A 15023-nucleotide genomic window follows, 5' to 3' on the forward strand; every position below is an offset into this window, starting at 1 on the left:
AGGAGGGGGGAGGAGGAGGGGAGAGGAGGGAGGAAGAATGAGGAGAAGGAGGAAGAAGAAGAAGAGGAGGAGGAGGAAGAGGAGTGGGGGGGAGGAAGGGAGGAGGAGGAGGGAGGAGGGAGGAGGGAAGGAGGAAGGAGGAAGGAGGAAGGAGGAGGAGGAGGAAGAAGAAGAAAAAGGAGGAGGAGGAGGAGGGCGGGAGGAAGGAAGGAAGGAAGGCAGGCAGGAAGGAAGGCAGGCAGGAAGGAAGGAGAAAACCCTAATGCTTCTGTCAAGGGCTTTTAAAAGTCTTTGCCTCTTTCTTATCACAAAAGAAATTTCTGTGATCTGTAGGTGGGTACTTCTAAGGAAACGGGGACAGTGGCTTGCATGTCAGAGGGAGGAGGGAAGTCTCAGACTATGCAGCTGGGGACATGGAGCCCCAGGGAGACAATGTCCCCAAGGTCATACTAGAGGCCCATGCACAGTCATGGTATACACCATGTCGGTATCTTTGATTTCATGGCTACAGTAGTGATGGTAAATTAGTAATCTTTGCCAGATTTGAAGGGATTGGCCATGGGTCTTATCTCAAGTAGAAACTACATGGTGAAAGTAAGATAAACAGTCTGACAGCTAACATGAAAGTCCTCAAGATCTAAAAGTAGACAGAGTACTCAAGGTAAAAAAGTAAAAGAATACTCATGGCAAAAAAAAAAGAAAGAAAATGCAACATAAAAAGATGAAACTTGTATATGAATTACAAGAAATGAGGGTCAGGGTGAGACTATATGCTTGTAGGGTAGGAAATAATGGACAGAGGTTAGAAAGAGCCAAAGACTAAACAAGCCAGATAGAAGGGACTAAGAAATGTGATTACTATGTTCACATCTTAATAGCAAGAAGAAATGCTCAAGTACATAATTATGAAAACAACTTGAGGACGGATCACTTGTTTCCGCTGTCTGGTTCTAGAGTGGAGGCCCAGGGGGCTAAGACTGAGAGACTGTGGTTACTCTGTGCACTCCGAATCTCTCCTTGCCTAAAATCAGTAACATTCTAAAAAGTTAAATATTACTGGTATCATGTGTGTTTACTCCTATTTAACCCAAGTTCCAGACGCAAAATATTAGCATCTCAGCTTTAAGGCAAATGTTTATTTTCAGAATTAGGGAGCATTTTGATATCCCATTTTATTAATTGTTCTTGAAAATTTATTGCCAGTTTTTTAAGCACTTTTTTCCAGGAGTAAAGAATAAACAATTACTTTATTTGGCTGTCAATTATCAAAACAACTTGTAAGACTTTTGAGTAATGAGTGTATTCTGAGGATGTATTAAAAACCAAACAAAAAAAAATGGCCAAACAAAACATTACCTTCCTTCCTCTCCAAACAGTTGCTGTTAGGAGAACCTGAATAGTCAGCCAGGTGAATTTTAAGAATAAAAATTCCTTGCTGCTAAAGTATAATTCAAAAGTAACTTGTTAAAAGAATCTTTACATATTCCATGAACCTCTAGGGAAGTGATCTCACACAGAATCAACTCTCCCCACCTTTTCAATCATTTCTCAAGAACCTGTTGTGTGGCAAAATCACTATGTACTCCATTTCTATTTGGACTATTAATGAGAGTGAGCAATAGTAGCAAGGGCCAGCAGAGTGCTTTCAAGTAGGGTATCATGTATTCCTCAAGCAGTCTTGTGAACTCAGGACTTCCATTATCGTTGGTCTGCAGACAAGGGAACTACGGAACAGAAAGGATTTAGACACTCTCCATCTAACGCTGGAGCCTAGGCCAAGTGGGCCCAGAATCCAAAGCCTTTGGATTGAACTCTTTGAATTGAAACACAGCAATCCTAACAAAATCCTATGCCTAGAAAATAAGGTTCAGGATCTAGTCCATACTAGCCAGAAAAGTGAGTTGGTCATACGCTTTGGATAGATTGCCTTAAAAAGCAGAAAACTAACAGAAAAAGAGAAAAGAAAAAATGCTTTCTGTTAATATCAATACTCCAGTGAACAAAAGAAAGACAATGTAATGATGGCTCTGTCAACTGGAAAAACTCTGATGTCAGAGTTTGGCCATAGAGGACCAGCTGTTTATAAAATTATGTATCATGAGGGTTTATAAAACCTACAAAAAAGCTATTTTCTGCTATATTTAACTATATGGATTTTTTAAAGTAAATTGTTAAAACAGAATTTTTTTTAACAAGCTGAGGATGAATCCCAGGGCCTATATAGACTGCAAACACTCCACCTCTTGATACACAACTCCAGCATTTTTTTTATTTTTGTTTTTGAGAAAGGATCTCAATAACTTTGCCCAAACTTACCTCAAACTCATGATGTTCCTGTTAGGATTAAAGATGTGTACTACTATGTTCAACTAAATGGTAGAGTTTAAATAACATCTGGTAGATTTGTTTTCAATTTCCCAAAAAAGATGTAGCTTTTCACTTCAGAAGAGCAGGCAAAACAGAGGATTTTTAGGGCAGTGAAAACACTCCCTGTGATGCATAAGTGGCGGGGAGATCATTATATGTTTCAAACCATAGAACACACACCGACTGAACCATCAGGTAAGCTCTTTATTGGTAATGATACCAAAGTACAGGTTCATTGATTGTTGTGAAACTGTCAGGTCATAATGGGGGAGACTACACATTCATGGGGTACACTGGAAATCTCTGGAGCTTCCACTCAAATTTGCTATGAAAATAAATCTGCTCTAAAAATTCTTTAAAACAGCTTTTAGCTATTTCTGAAAGTTAATTATTTCAAGGCTCTATTTGAATTGTGTTGAAGTCAGGCACTAGTTGCTCATGCCCATAATCCTACCTACTCAGGAGGCTAATATCTGGAGAGGATAATTAGAAGTCAATGTGGACAATAACGTCTGCTGACTCCATCTACAAAAGTAACCAGTAGAAAGGTAGGCTAGGCTTGAGGCCTGGCTCAAGTGGTAGAGCACCAGCCAAGCAAGCAAGGTGAAAGATCTCTAGGCCCTGAATACAACCTCAGTACCATCAGAAAAAAAATAAAAAGAGAAATGTGCAGCTTTGGAATCATTTTTCACTTTGTTCATGAGGTATGTTAATAATTTACAAATACTTGTAGACCAATGGATTCACTGACCCTTCAGAACTCCTTGAAAGACCCAGTGGTTTCCTTACTATAAAGTGGGAACCACTTCTCTAGAACAAGTGAATCTGTAGTTTCTAACTATTTATTTTACCTTTAACCTATTTCCACACAAAATATCCTGGACAGCCATTGCATATTTTTTAGCCCAGGCCAATCAATTCTAAGCCTGTCTTCCTTCTGCCCTCTTCTCAGAGTATGGGACCTTGACTATACATTACAGGGTCTATCTAAGAAGCTGTATGGTAGAGAAATTTGGTTGACTGAATTTGTACCTGCATTTACCTATTTTTTTAATGCTGCTTACATATGAATTTCCAGGTTTCTACAACAGTGCTTCTTAAACATGAGCACTCTTTAGAAACTTTTGAAGGACTGATTAAAACACGTTCCTGGCTCAGGAGGCGTGGATGGAATAAGCTGCAGGAATTTGCTTTTCTAACAAGGCCCCAGGTGATGTGGGGACAGCAGATCCCAAACAACACTTTGGGAACCAATGAACTGTGGAATACTTTCCAAGGAACATGATTGTGGTTAAATTCTAAATACATTAGCTTCATGTCAAGCTGAATGAAGACTTTTATACAGAAACCCACTGCCTTTCCAGAATATTCAGCTAGTCTTCCCTTTCTATGACAATTACCAACACAAATGGATGCCATGATTATACTATATTATTACTATATTGTAATACTATATGATCAAGTCTATTACGATTGTACCAATTCATAAGTCAGAAGAATTATTTAGAAATGAGATTTTAATACAAACCTAAATAGCCACTGGGAAACAGAAATCAATTTGGAGTGACCTGGATATGTATTAGCTTTTATTGTTTGAAGGTACCAGAAAATACTAAAAATAAACACTGATAGAACATATATGACTCCAAACAAGAAGAAATGTGACACTATAATGACTGTTCTTTCTGAAATCCTAGCATGTTTAAATTTTGGCTTGCTTTCTTGCTTGCAACCTGTACAAGAATGTGACTTCATTGTCTCTGGGAATTATATGAAGAACGCATGAAATATCTCCAATACTGCATACTAATTCCAATATAACTGACTCTTTGTTTACAGTAAGAATAATAAGGTACCTAAAAACCACACATTACTATTTTAGGTATACTATGTCTGGTTTTACTATCAAACCATAAAATATGCATGCCTAGTTAATAATATAAGAAGGATTTCACTGAATTATGAGCTATGTAGTCTTTTCCCAAAAATCTGCTACAATTTAGAAATTACCTTAACTCTTGGATGAACAGAAATGGGATGTAAAGTTCCAACAAAAATTAAGTTAATACTTTTCACATGAACTCAGCAACTATCCAAAGTATATTATCAAACAAACTAGAATGAACAACTCTTCTATTAAGATGTCTCTTTTTCATTACGAACAAGAATAAAATGCTTTTTCATTCCCAAGATTTGTAGATATTTTTAGCATACTAGACAAGTATGCTGGAGGTGTAACCTGTGTAGGATTGAAAAGAACCTGGATCAAGTGCATATATGTCAGATGTGTGACCAAAATAGAGAGTCCAAATTGAGATATGGTAGAAATATAAAATATACCCAACTTTGAGGACAGTATGAAAGGTTTAATACAAAGATACTTAGTTAAAAAAATACAAAATTCTCATATAAATTATTTTATACTGATAATAGGGGAAGATGAAAGTATTGTAGATATAGTGGACTAAATAAATATATTTAAAAATTCCACCTCTTTCTTTTCACTGTCTTTTTTTTTTTTTTGGTCACTCGTGGGGCCTGAACTCTGGGCCTGGGCGCTGTCCCTCAGCTCTTCAGCTCAAGGCTAACGCTCTACCACGTGAGCCACAGCGCCACTTCTGGCTTTTTCTGCTTATGCGGTGCTGAGGAATGGAACCCAGGGCCTCATTCATGCAAGGCAAGCACTCTACTACTGAGCCCCCTGCCCAGCCCCTCTTTTCGCTGTTTTTAATGAGAGTACTAGAAATTTTGAATTCATGTATGTGGATCATATGCCATAAAGATTCCTAATAGGCACACGATAGTTGTACAAGGGAGGTTTTATTGTGACTTTTCCAGATGTATATAAAAAAACGTACCCCATCAACGTCACCCCCTCTTTTAAGACTCTATCCCTCTTCCACTTCTGGAGACAATTTCAACAGGTTTCACTGTTCTGTTTTCACATATGCATATATGGAACACTGACTATATTCATATATTCATCTTATTCATCCTCTCTGTTCCTATCCTCTCCCTGGCTGGCACCTGTCCCCCAACAGTTTGTTTCGTTCTTCTGTCATTTTGTTTTAGAAATTTTAATTGTGCTGAGGTATTTTACCATGGTATTTAGCATGTACATATATTACATTTTAAACAGAGTATCCACTCTATTGCTCTCTCTTTCACTGACCCCCCATATGGTCTGTTGTTAACAGCTTTCAGTTAGCTTCCTTAAGACATTTTCATACACAGACACAATGCATTTCATTATTACTCACATTTCATTTTTATCAAGTCAATATTACATTTCATTTTAATCAAAGAGGGCTACTTTCCTGAATTCCCTCATTTAGAGTCAGCACTATTACCCTCATTTTTCTGTTCTCCAAAGAGAACAAGAAAAAAAAAAGCCTAAATTACCTAACAAAATACTAGACTCAGGCTAATGCTGAGTTTTCAACGTGGATGTCAATTATGGTCACGTCTTGCAGCATAATAAGCTACATCGGTTAGCATGAGAATTTGGCATCCAAAGGATAACTTAAGCATTTAGTTACCAAGACTGTGAGGTTTGCAGTCATAAGGTCTAGTACATTTCATAAATTCAATCTTTTAAGATTAACCTGGTCATCAGAAATATTACCAAGCATTGAACAATGCAAGAGGGCCAAAGCCATTACTACAGCCTGTCTCATCAGACAGACTCAAATTAAGTTCCATCAAACCACATGGAGCCAATACACTCTGACAAGCACCTTATATCCAAACCCTTGAAGACCTTGGATTTTTTTTTTAAGTTGTTCCCCCTTTCTCTTCAGGAAGACACAAAAGAAAGCCCCGTAAAAATGCTGAATGGGGTAAAAGAAAATGCAACAAAGTTAATAGGGGACATGGATAACCCCCTCAGAATTTGTAAAAACACAAAACCAAAGGGCACGTTTTCCATCACTGCACAATCTTGCTTTTGTTTAAGAGCCAAGTCCCCTTCTTGAAACGTGTGGGCAATAAATCAGCAGGCATTACTTTAAATCAACCGGTTTTATAAAATAAGCCAAGAGTTGAAAGAGGCAGGACTAATTACCAACATTCCTCCATGAATTACTTAGCGGCGTATGCTAAGTCAATGTACGGTTGCGTCTTGACCCCCAGTTTTATCCTGTACTTATTTCCCAGGAGGAAAAAAGAACATGTGGCTAATTAAGGCACCAATCTCCACAGCCAGAAATACTCAAGGTAAGAGTTCTTGTGGAAAAAAAAAAAGAAAGAGAAGGTTCTTTGCCTGGTACTTATTAATCTAATTTTTACTACTTCACTAGGAAAACAGAGCTAATCTTGTCACCTTTAGCCACTCTGAACTACCATGCAGTGTTCAGAAAAATGTTACTTATTTGTAATTTAGCCAATAAGAATTTCTTAAGCCCTTCCTAACCGGCAGGAATGTCTCTGGTTTGTCACTTCTAATTAAGTCTCAAAAAACTTTCCAGCCCCTAAATTTTAATTATACAAAACCCAGGGCCAACAGAGAAGATTACAACAAAGACATGCCAGTCATAATGTAGGAGAAATATGAATTGTGCTTTTCATGTTTGGGTTCCTAACTATCTTTAAAAATTATTCACAACTAGGTGATTAAGATCCTCTTATTCATTTAATTCCCGAGATCCTTGGGTATTTTTATTTTCCTCTAGAAATGAGCTATATTACATGCATAAGTCTAGTAAATTCACCTAAAAGAAGGAATGTGCTCCTCAAAAAGTTCTGAGTATTAAGTACTACTCAGGAGGATGAGATCTGAGGACTGAGATTCAAAGCCAGCCTGGGCAGGAAAGTCCTAAAGACTCTTATCTCCAATTAACCACTAAAAAAGCCGGAAGTGTTAGAGTGCTAACCCTGAGTGAAAAAGCATAGGAACAGGGTCCGGGTTCTGAGTTCAAGCCCAGGACCAGTAAAAAAAAAAAAAAAGCTGTGGGTAAACAGGACTTTACTAGTACTTTTTAAATGCATGGAAAATAGCTATTTTAATTTTATGAAGAATGCAAAGAGAAAAGAAAATGCATTGCCAACAACAAAAGAGCCTTTGACCACCAATCTCACTACACATTTCAGAGACCACCAGTAAGAACACTGTGGTTTAGATTCATCTAGATCCTTTTCTAGGGCATTTCCTATTTTTAAAAACAGTGATTAAAGTAATTCCTTCCTAAGACTATTCTCTGTGCTAGCAGCCTCCTACTTGGTCTGTTTCCTGTACTCCAATTTTGATTTCAGTTTTCATATAGTTACACATTAACCCTCCCAAATGCCAGATGCTATAAACAAGACACAAAAGGCTGCTGTTTTACAGGATGGCAAATTTTTCTTAATGTTCAGAGTGGTACTCAAACAAGTCAATAAAAAGAGACATATTCAGGACAAGAGCCAATATTCTAGTACTGACTGCAGCTATAATCTTGAGCAAAGCCAATATGCTGATTTACATATTTTTAACACAGATCCCACCCATTTATTTTAGTAGGGCAAAGATAAATATAGGTTTTGCTTACACATTTCCATAATCTCTCTTATTCACCATGAAAGATAGTTCATCAGCAGTCTTTCATGTTTCCTTAACTGTTGGGATTAAGTAGGTAACATTTGTGAGAGTGACTCTCACCTTTTCATACAATGCAATATTTATTACAGCGAACATTCACTTAAAAGCAAAAAGAGAAACCAGCAGTACTGAAATTGCAATTTCAAGTGAGAATATAGCAAAAGTTCCAATCATGAGCAGGTAACAGAGGAAGAAAAACTGAAAATATAACCCTAATCAGGTGATATTTTATAGTAAAAGAAGTTTGAGTCTATGGGATTGAGTTTTCAAAAACCACTTAGAGTAATACAAATGTATTAAGGTCTAGAACCGTAAAGCATATGATTTCTGACAGGCTGACATAAATGATCTTGTTGTCAGAGAAGCTTTTTTTGGTAAGTCCTTTTTAGCTCATAACTATGACTATCACTAAGCCAAAAATTACCAGTGCAGCCAGTGTGGTTAGGCAGGCTTCTTATCTAGGAAAAAAAAGACATTCAGTTCTTTCATTCAGCATGCTATATGGACTCATGAAGATAGTTTAATCATTCGGTAAAGAGTAATAATCACAAATGCCTGAGATCCTATATTCTCCTAAGCCTGTGAGACTCTTCTGCAATTTTTCTCTGGCCTCCCACTTTGCTGTAACACATTGTTGATGGTGGCTATTTAGAAATTGTTTAGAATACCTCCTTAAGCTCTGTAAAAAAAAAAAAAACACACAGAAGACAAAAGGATAGGTTATAGAGCTTAATGTTATGACCAGAAGCCAGAAAGAGCCTCTTCGTGTGCTTCACTTTTACCATCTAGAGGATACCTCCCTCACAAGGTTAGCTACCAAAGGTATAATTGAGCTAAAATATATCAAGGGTTCAACCTACCACCACATGTGCCCATAATTAATGTGCCTGTAGTGAGTGAGGTCCTTTTGCCTCCTTTCCACAGTCACACAAGTAATTCCACCAAAGTTTGAGCTACAGAGTATGGCTCTGTGATAAACATTGCCAAAAGGCCCCAGACTAGCGTGCCTTGGACAGACTGAATGTTGCTCTCTCTCTCTTTTCCCCCAATGGTCTTGTAGGCAAAGGAGAGATCATTTCCATTCTGGGAAAATATTACCAAGTAATAGTACAATTAGAGCTAATGTTTCAATGTTTTCACAAAAGTGGGAACCTGTCATTAATCCACCTGTAATTCTGTAAAAGTAAGCCACTCCTGAAAAACTCTACTCCAGGTAAGCAGAAATTCATTTTTTTTTTTTACAGAGAAAGACCAACAACCCACTCATTCACCTATTCCCTCCCTGGTGAAAACTCTAGGAACGTCATCTGTAGAACAAAGTGACAAATAAGCAGTACTCCCATTTCAATGTTCCAAAATTTCTATCCAAATGGAGATAACCAGCACACACCTCAGCTAAACTCAGTTTGCAGCATAAGGGCCTGCCCCAAATGCTTCTGTATTTGATGATGAGCAACTACTGCTTCTAGTTGCAGAACAACGTGCTCAGTTTCTGATATGAATTGGAAAAAAGGGAATTCTTACAAACTTCTCCACATCACTTAGGATAAAGTGTATTAGAGTAAAAATACCAAACTGTTTTCTTTTAAATTTGTATGAACTTTTGCTGACACAAACCAGAAAGTTTTAATGGTCTGTTACAAGGAGAATACTTGTCTTTTCAAATATTAAGTTCTAATGTGTCAAAAAAGAAGGGAGGGAAAGAGAGAAAGAGGGAAGGATGGGCGGAAGGGAGGGAGAGAAGAAAGGAGGGAATTACTAATCCTTGGTAATTCACTACAATCTTCTGAAGAGCACAATATTTTCTAATTATAACGTTTTCAAACTATAAACTATTAGGAAAGGTAATGGGGAAAGAAATCTTGATGTATTTGTCAGTACCAGATCAGAATACTCAGATGCTTCAAGAATTAATCAACTGATAGAGAGTTGAGCCAGTGACACTCAATGCTCTATGAGTGCTAACTCCTAGGCTGGTACCATGAAAAGCCATCAGCTTTGAAGTCTGACGTGGCTGTGAGGTCGAGTCCTAGTTACTCTGCTTTTGTTTCAAAGAAGCTAATTCAAATTACAAACCTCCAAGTTTGTATGACTCAATGCCAGCACAACCTGGTAGTAAAAGAAACCATTTCTGTAAATGCTTTGTAATGACTTTTTCATTAATTCGTAATTTTAAATGCACAATATATTTACTATTATAACAGAATGCACTATGTACTTCAATTGTCAGATTTGTGGCAAAGAAGCATCCTTGAATTATCATACTTGAGTACGTTGGTTCTCAAGAAACCTAGTGAGCAAACACCTTTAATATGTAGACATTTAGCAATAAGATTCATCATTTCCTGTCACACAATATAAAAATCATTAAGAAGAACACATCCACAAACTAATTAAATCAATACAGAATCTACCAGCAAACTCTATAAGGCTTCATGAACTTACAGGAATAAATGATGTGGATTCCACCTACTCCTAAATTTACCAGATGTCAACAATTTTTAAACATGCTTCACTGAGCTTCCTGTCTCACTGCCAAAGAAAGGGATTAACCTGAAAACACTAATTTAGCTTTTCAAAACTAGAAACTCAACCCACTGATAGTAGAATGTTGGTACCTTGAAGTTTGTGTATTGTTAAAATTAACTAGAGCCTTTCTTCTCTCAAATTTTAGAAATCATGGGAAAAGAAAAAATTTAACTGGATTCTCTAGCCCATTTGAGGATGCCTAATTATACATATTTGCCTCCACTGAGAAGCAAAGTACATATGTCTGTCTCAGCAATTTGAACTTAAAACTTAAATGCAAAATTGGCTTGGGCTTAGCCTATGAGAAAACATTCAATACAATAGATAACACCATGTACTCAAAAGACTATGCGGGTATTAGCCATTCTTTGAAAATGGATGAACATAGAAAAATACAATAAGTAAGCAAATTAATTGTTTTGTTATTAGCCATTTACTTCCTAAAATTACATTCTCAACGTAAAAGTACAAAATAGGAAGCAAAAAGACCACAATTCTCTTATGTCAATTTCTACAATAATTATCTCACATTTTCATACATAAAACTACTGAAAATATGTAAACTAATTTTACAAAGCACTATCTTTAAATATCTGAGGCAAGCACTTTTATTGTCCTTAATATTTTTATTTGAATTTCTTAGATTGTCACCTTATATGAATAAAAAAATCATCTGTTTTTATTTGGCCCTTTGTTTAAGGGCACTACCAAACCTATCTAGACTATTACCCAATGCATCTTGTATTTACTTGACATGCTTTTATAACTATCAGCTATAGTTTGTAATTTATACAACTGAGAAAAAAATGGAAAAGTTAAAGATAAAATTGACTCAGCATGAAATATTAATTACTAACTCATTTTTGTTTGGATTGTCTTCTAGTTTTAATAATTTATTCTTGAACTTGGGGCAATTTTTGGTTTTCTTAAATAGGATGTTGTAGTTTAATCCAATGTGTTACCAGAACACATAGAACATATAAGGAAAAGTGGTTGGATCACTCAATTATGTAATGTAATGTTTTAAAATAATGTATCTTAACTATTTTAAAATCATGTTAATTTATGAGATGATATGGAACTGGTGTTTTTCACATCTGTATCTGAGTAATTTCTCTACCATCACATGTAACCGCCTCATAGGAGAATTTATTTCAAGTTAATACACTAACATAAAAAGCAAATTATCATCTTCAAATTGGATATAAACCACTACTAGCCCAATCTATTATCACCTCTAACAAATTTCTTTAGATTTAGATAGAATAAAATAGACAGTTCTCCACGTCTCATCATTTAACTCATACAAGTTGAACTAACTTATGGTATACACAAAACGATTATGAGTCATACAAACTATGAACCAACTTAAATATTAGATTTATAAAAACTTAGTAATGGTAAGTTTTTACCCCCCCAAAATAAAGGTTTGATGTTAAATCTATTCAAAAGCGACAATTTTGCTTTTACTTGGGAGCAACTGAAAGAATAGGAAAACATCTATTAATTGTGGCAATATTCAAAATTTTAAATAATGTCTGAGTAAAAGCTTTTTGATAAACCATTAAGATAGTGATTGTGCTAACAATTTCAGTTAGTTTCTCTACCAAGAGCTCCATTATCATGTCACTGCATTTTAAAAGAATCTTTGCAAATAAATTCTGACTTTAAGGTTGTTTTTGAAGGCTTCCTTTCCCACTTCCTATTAAGGATTACATACTACTTCCTGATTATAACACATCATCTTTCTATTTGCTTTAATCATAAATTTTAAGTAGAAGAGACTCTTTCTTTTGAGAACAGAAATGAATGCAAAGATCAACATGAATCACTGGCATGTAAAGTTCACATTGTAATGAACAGTAGCACTTCTTCAAAATGATCAATTAGATGAATGGGTACAAATTTAAAAAAATAATAATAATAAAAGCAAGGAAGTTCCTTTACTTTTAACTTTCCCTGAGCAAAGTCAAATTTAAGAACTGAAAGGTTCTTTCTGAAACAAGAAGTATCCCCTGATGTGAAGAAGACACATATGTGACATGGAATTCTATTTTTAGATGTGTTACAACTTTCTCTAGTAATTAGGAAGCTATATGTCCCCAAAAGAATAATGCTAACAAGCTCCTGCAGTTTCTACTCTAGCAAGAAATCAAAGAAACTCAAAGCTGACAACTCACTTCAGTAAAAGGATTATGCTGTCTGGTTATTAAGGCACACAACACTTTCCTACACTTTTGTATCTGAAGAAACTTACTACAAGAGTCAGCTTTTACAGTTAACACGATTTACTAACTAAAAAGAAAACAAAGAAGAAAAAGTTGAAGTCCAGTCATGGAGTGATCTTTAAATATATATACACATGTTATCAGAAAAGGCCCATTTCTGATAACCTTCACATCTTGAAATTCTTTCAAAAGAAAAACATGGAAAGTTGTCATTATAATAAACACCTGTTTTTACTTTAGGCTCTTCATTGAGAATTGTCCTGTTTCTACCATTTATTGAGAGTTACTACTACACACAGTTGGTTTGTATCCTACTTTTGAAATACAAATTCATGTCCAAAGCACTAGGGATGACACTAATAGATAAGAGACTGATGGGCCCAATATACAATCAGATAAATGTTAAAATCTACACCCAATAAACATGTTACTTGTGGATCAGGGATTGATGAGCCAAATCTGCATTCAGATGAATTTAGAAACCTAGAAAAAGACAAAACAGGCTCCAGCCAACCACAGAGCCATGCTCACTTACCTTAAGGACTTCCATGGGCACCTGGGGGGCAGAAGGAAGGGTGGTGGGCACGCTGACGTTTATGGCTGGTGTCTGGCTCACGGGCACTCTCTGTTGCATGAACTGGGCGGCCTGCAGCTTCTGCTGCTGCTCTCTGCGCTCCTGCTCCTGCATCTGCTCACGCATGAGTTGTTGGCGTAGCAAGATGCGTGATGTCATGCTGGAGGAGCTTATCGGAGGCTTGGAGGCCCCAGGATGCTCCGCGGAACTGCTGTGGGAAAACCAGAATGCACACAACATTCAGTGTCCTAATGAGACCTTCTGTTTGCATCTTGGGGTACCCTCAATGGCACCAAGCTAGGAAATGAGATTGCAGGAAAAATCAGGGTGAGTGCCGAACAGTACTCCAACATAAATGAAAATCAAGAGGTGTCAGGATTTTAGTCATTCATAGTTGAGTTAAAATAAGTCAGCCTGATTGCATCTAGGCACGCTTTATCAAAGCGTGTTCTCTTGTTGTTTGACGTTCTATACAGCATATTACCTAATCATTGCCACCAATTATAGCAATGCCTATGCAGGACCAGAAAGCCATGCAACTTCATGGCACCAGGTTTCCAAATTTAAAAATAAATTACTTGGTTTGCTTTTGTAAAAAGAATTGAATGGAACCAACAGTCCCTCTTTGCTGGTCATCTGAACTCCTTGGCGAGGTCTAACATGTTTACAAAGTAGGAATTATTTAAAGAAAAGTTCAAGGTTTTTATGGGGAAACATTCTTAAGCATCTAGTATAATTCTTTGTTGAATTGCTGACTCAAGCCTTTGAACCTGAATGCTAACACTGAATTTGACCTGAGTCTTTGGGCAAGGGAAGAAGACAAGCTGGCCTGACAGCCCAGCCCTCCCCTCCTGATTTTCTCTGAACACTCTGCTCCAATTCCTCTTGGCATAACCATGGATATGACTGTTTTGAAATTTTGGGAAGGCCATTCGCGGGGACTTAAGACACCCAAAACTGTCTAACCAGCTTAAGCATTAGTCACAAATTCGTAAGAATCAAAACATCCTAATTTTTCTCATATATAGTTTTTGGTTGCTTATCTTGCCAGCTATATGACAGCATCAAGTAACTGACCTCTGTGCCTCAGTTACCATACTAGGAATCATATAAAATTGCATGTGAGGGGTTTTTTTTCTTTCTTTCTTTCACATTTCTATTGCATCACCGATATTTTAATGTCCTACTTCCTAGGATTTTGGTGCAGATTAAATAAAACAATGTACATAAATCCCCTATATAATAAGAAATATGTATTGTTGCCCCAATAAATATCTACTGTTATTTTCTACTCTAGAACAGTTGTTTGATTTCTCACAATATCATTTTTCAAGTTTATACTCAAGACGGCTACCGTAAAACCTTAATATCTGGAAACAGGGGAAAAAAAGAATACTTGAAACCCTATTCACACTTGAATCACTCATGCCTTAGTGGAGGTGCGCGTCTTGATTTTACTTCTTGAGAACACACCCAACACTGCCTCCACCTAACTACAAAGGCCAATGGAGTGCCATGGCCACTGACTGTCTTTGGCTGCTACCTTCAGACTCTGCAGGTGACAGAACAGGAGACAGGATGGAGCAGTTTACATTTCAGTCTCACACAGTCCCAGCAAAATCACACAGTAACAATTATACTCCAAGTTCTCTTATTTTTCACCCCAGTTACTTGGTTCAGAAATTAAAATACATTTATATAATTCTCTGTATTCTATATAATAACAAAGGTATATAAATGTATTTGTTGA

General features: G+C 36.6%; 1 protein-coding gene across 2 annotated transcripts in view; it reads right to left on the bottom strand.

Annotated features, from left to right (window-relative positions):
- Nucleotides 1-15023, bottom strand: part of Mitf (microphthalmia-associated transcription factor) — a 211191-nt gene that overhangs the window by 66203 nt on the left and 129965 nt on the right. For both annotated transcript variants that reach the window (XM_013010547.1, XM_013010548.1), the window contains exon 2: nucleotides 13235-13484. In XM_013010547.1, coding sequence (XP_012866001.1) covers nucleotides 13235-13484 — 250 coding nt within the window. The remainder of the gene's footprint in view (nucleotides 1-13234; nucleotides 13485-15023) is intronic.

The sequence above is a fragment of the Dipodomys ordii genome, unplaced genomic scaffold, assembly GCF_000151885.1.
Source record: "Dipodomys ordii isolate 6190 unplaced genomic scaffold, Dord_2.0 Scaffold12, whole genome shotgun sequence".
In the NCBI taxonomy this organism is placed as follows: domain Eukaryota; kingdom Metazoa; phylum Chordata; class Mammalia; order Rodentia; family Heteromyidae; genus Dipodomys; species Dipodomys ordii.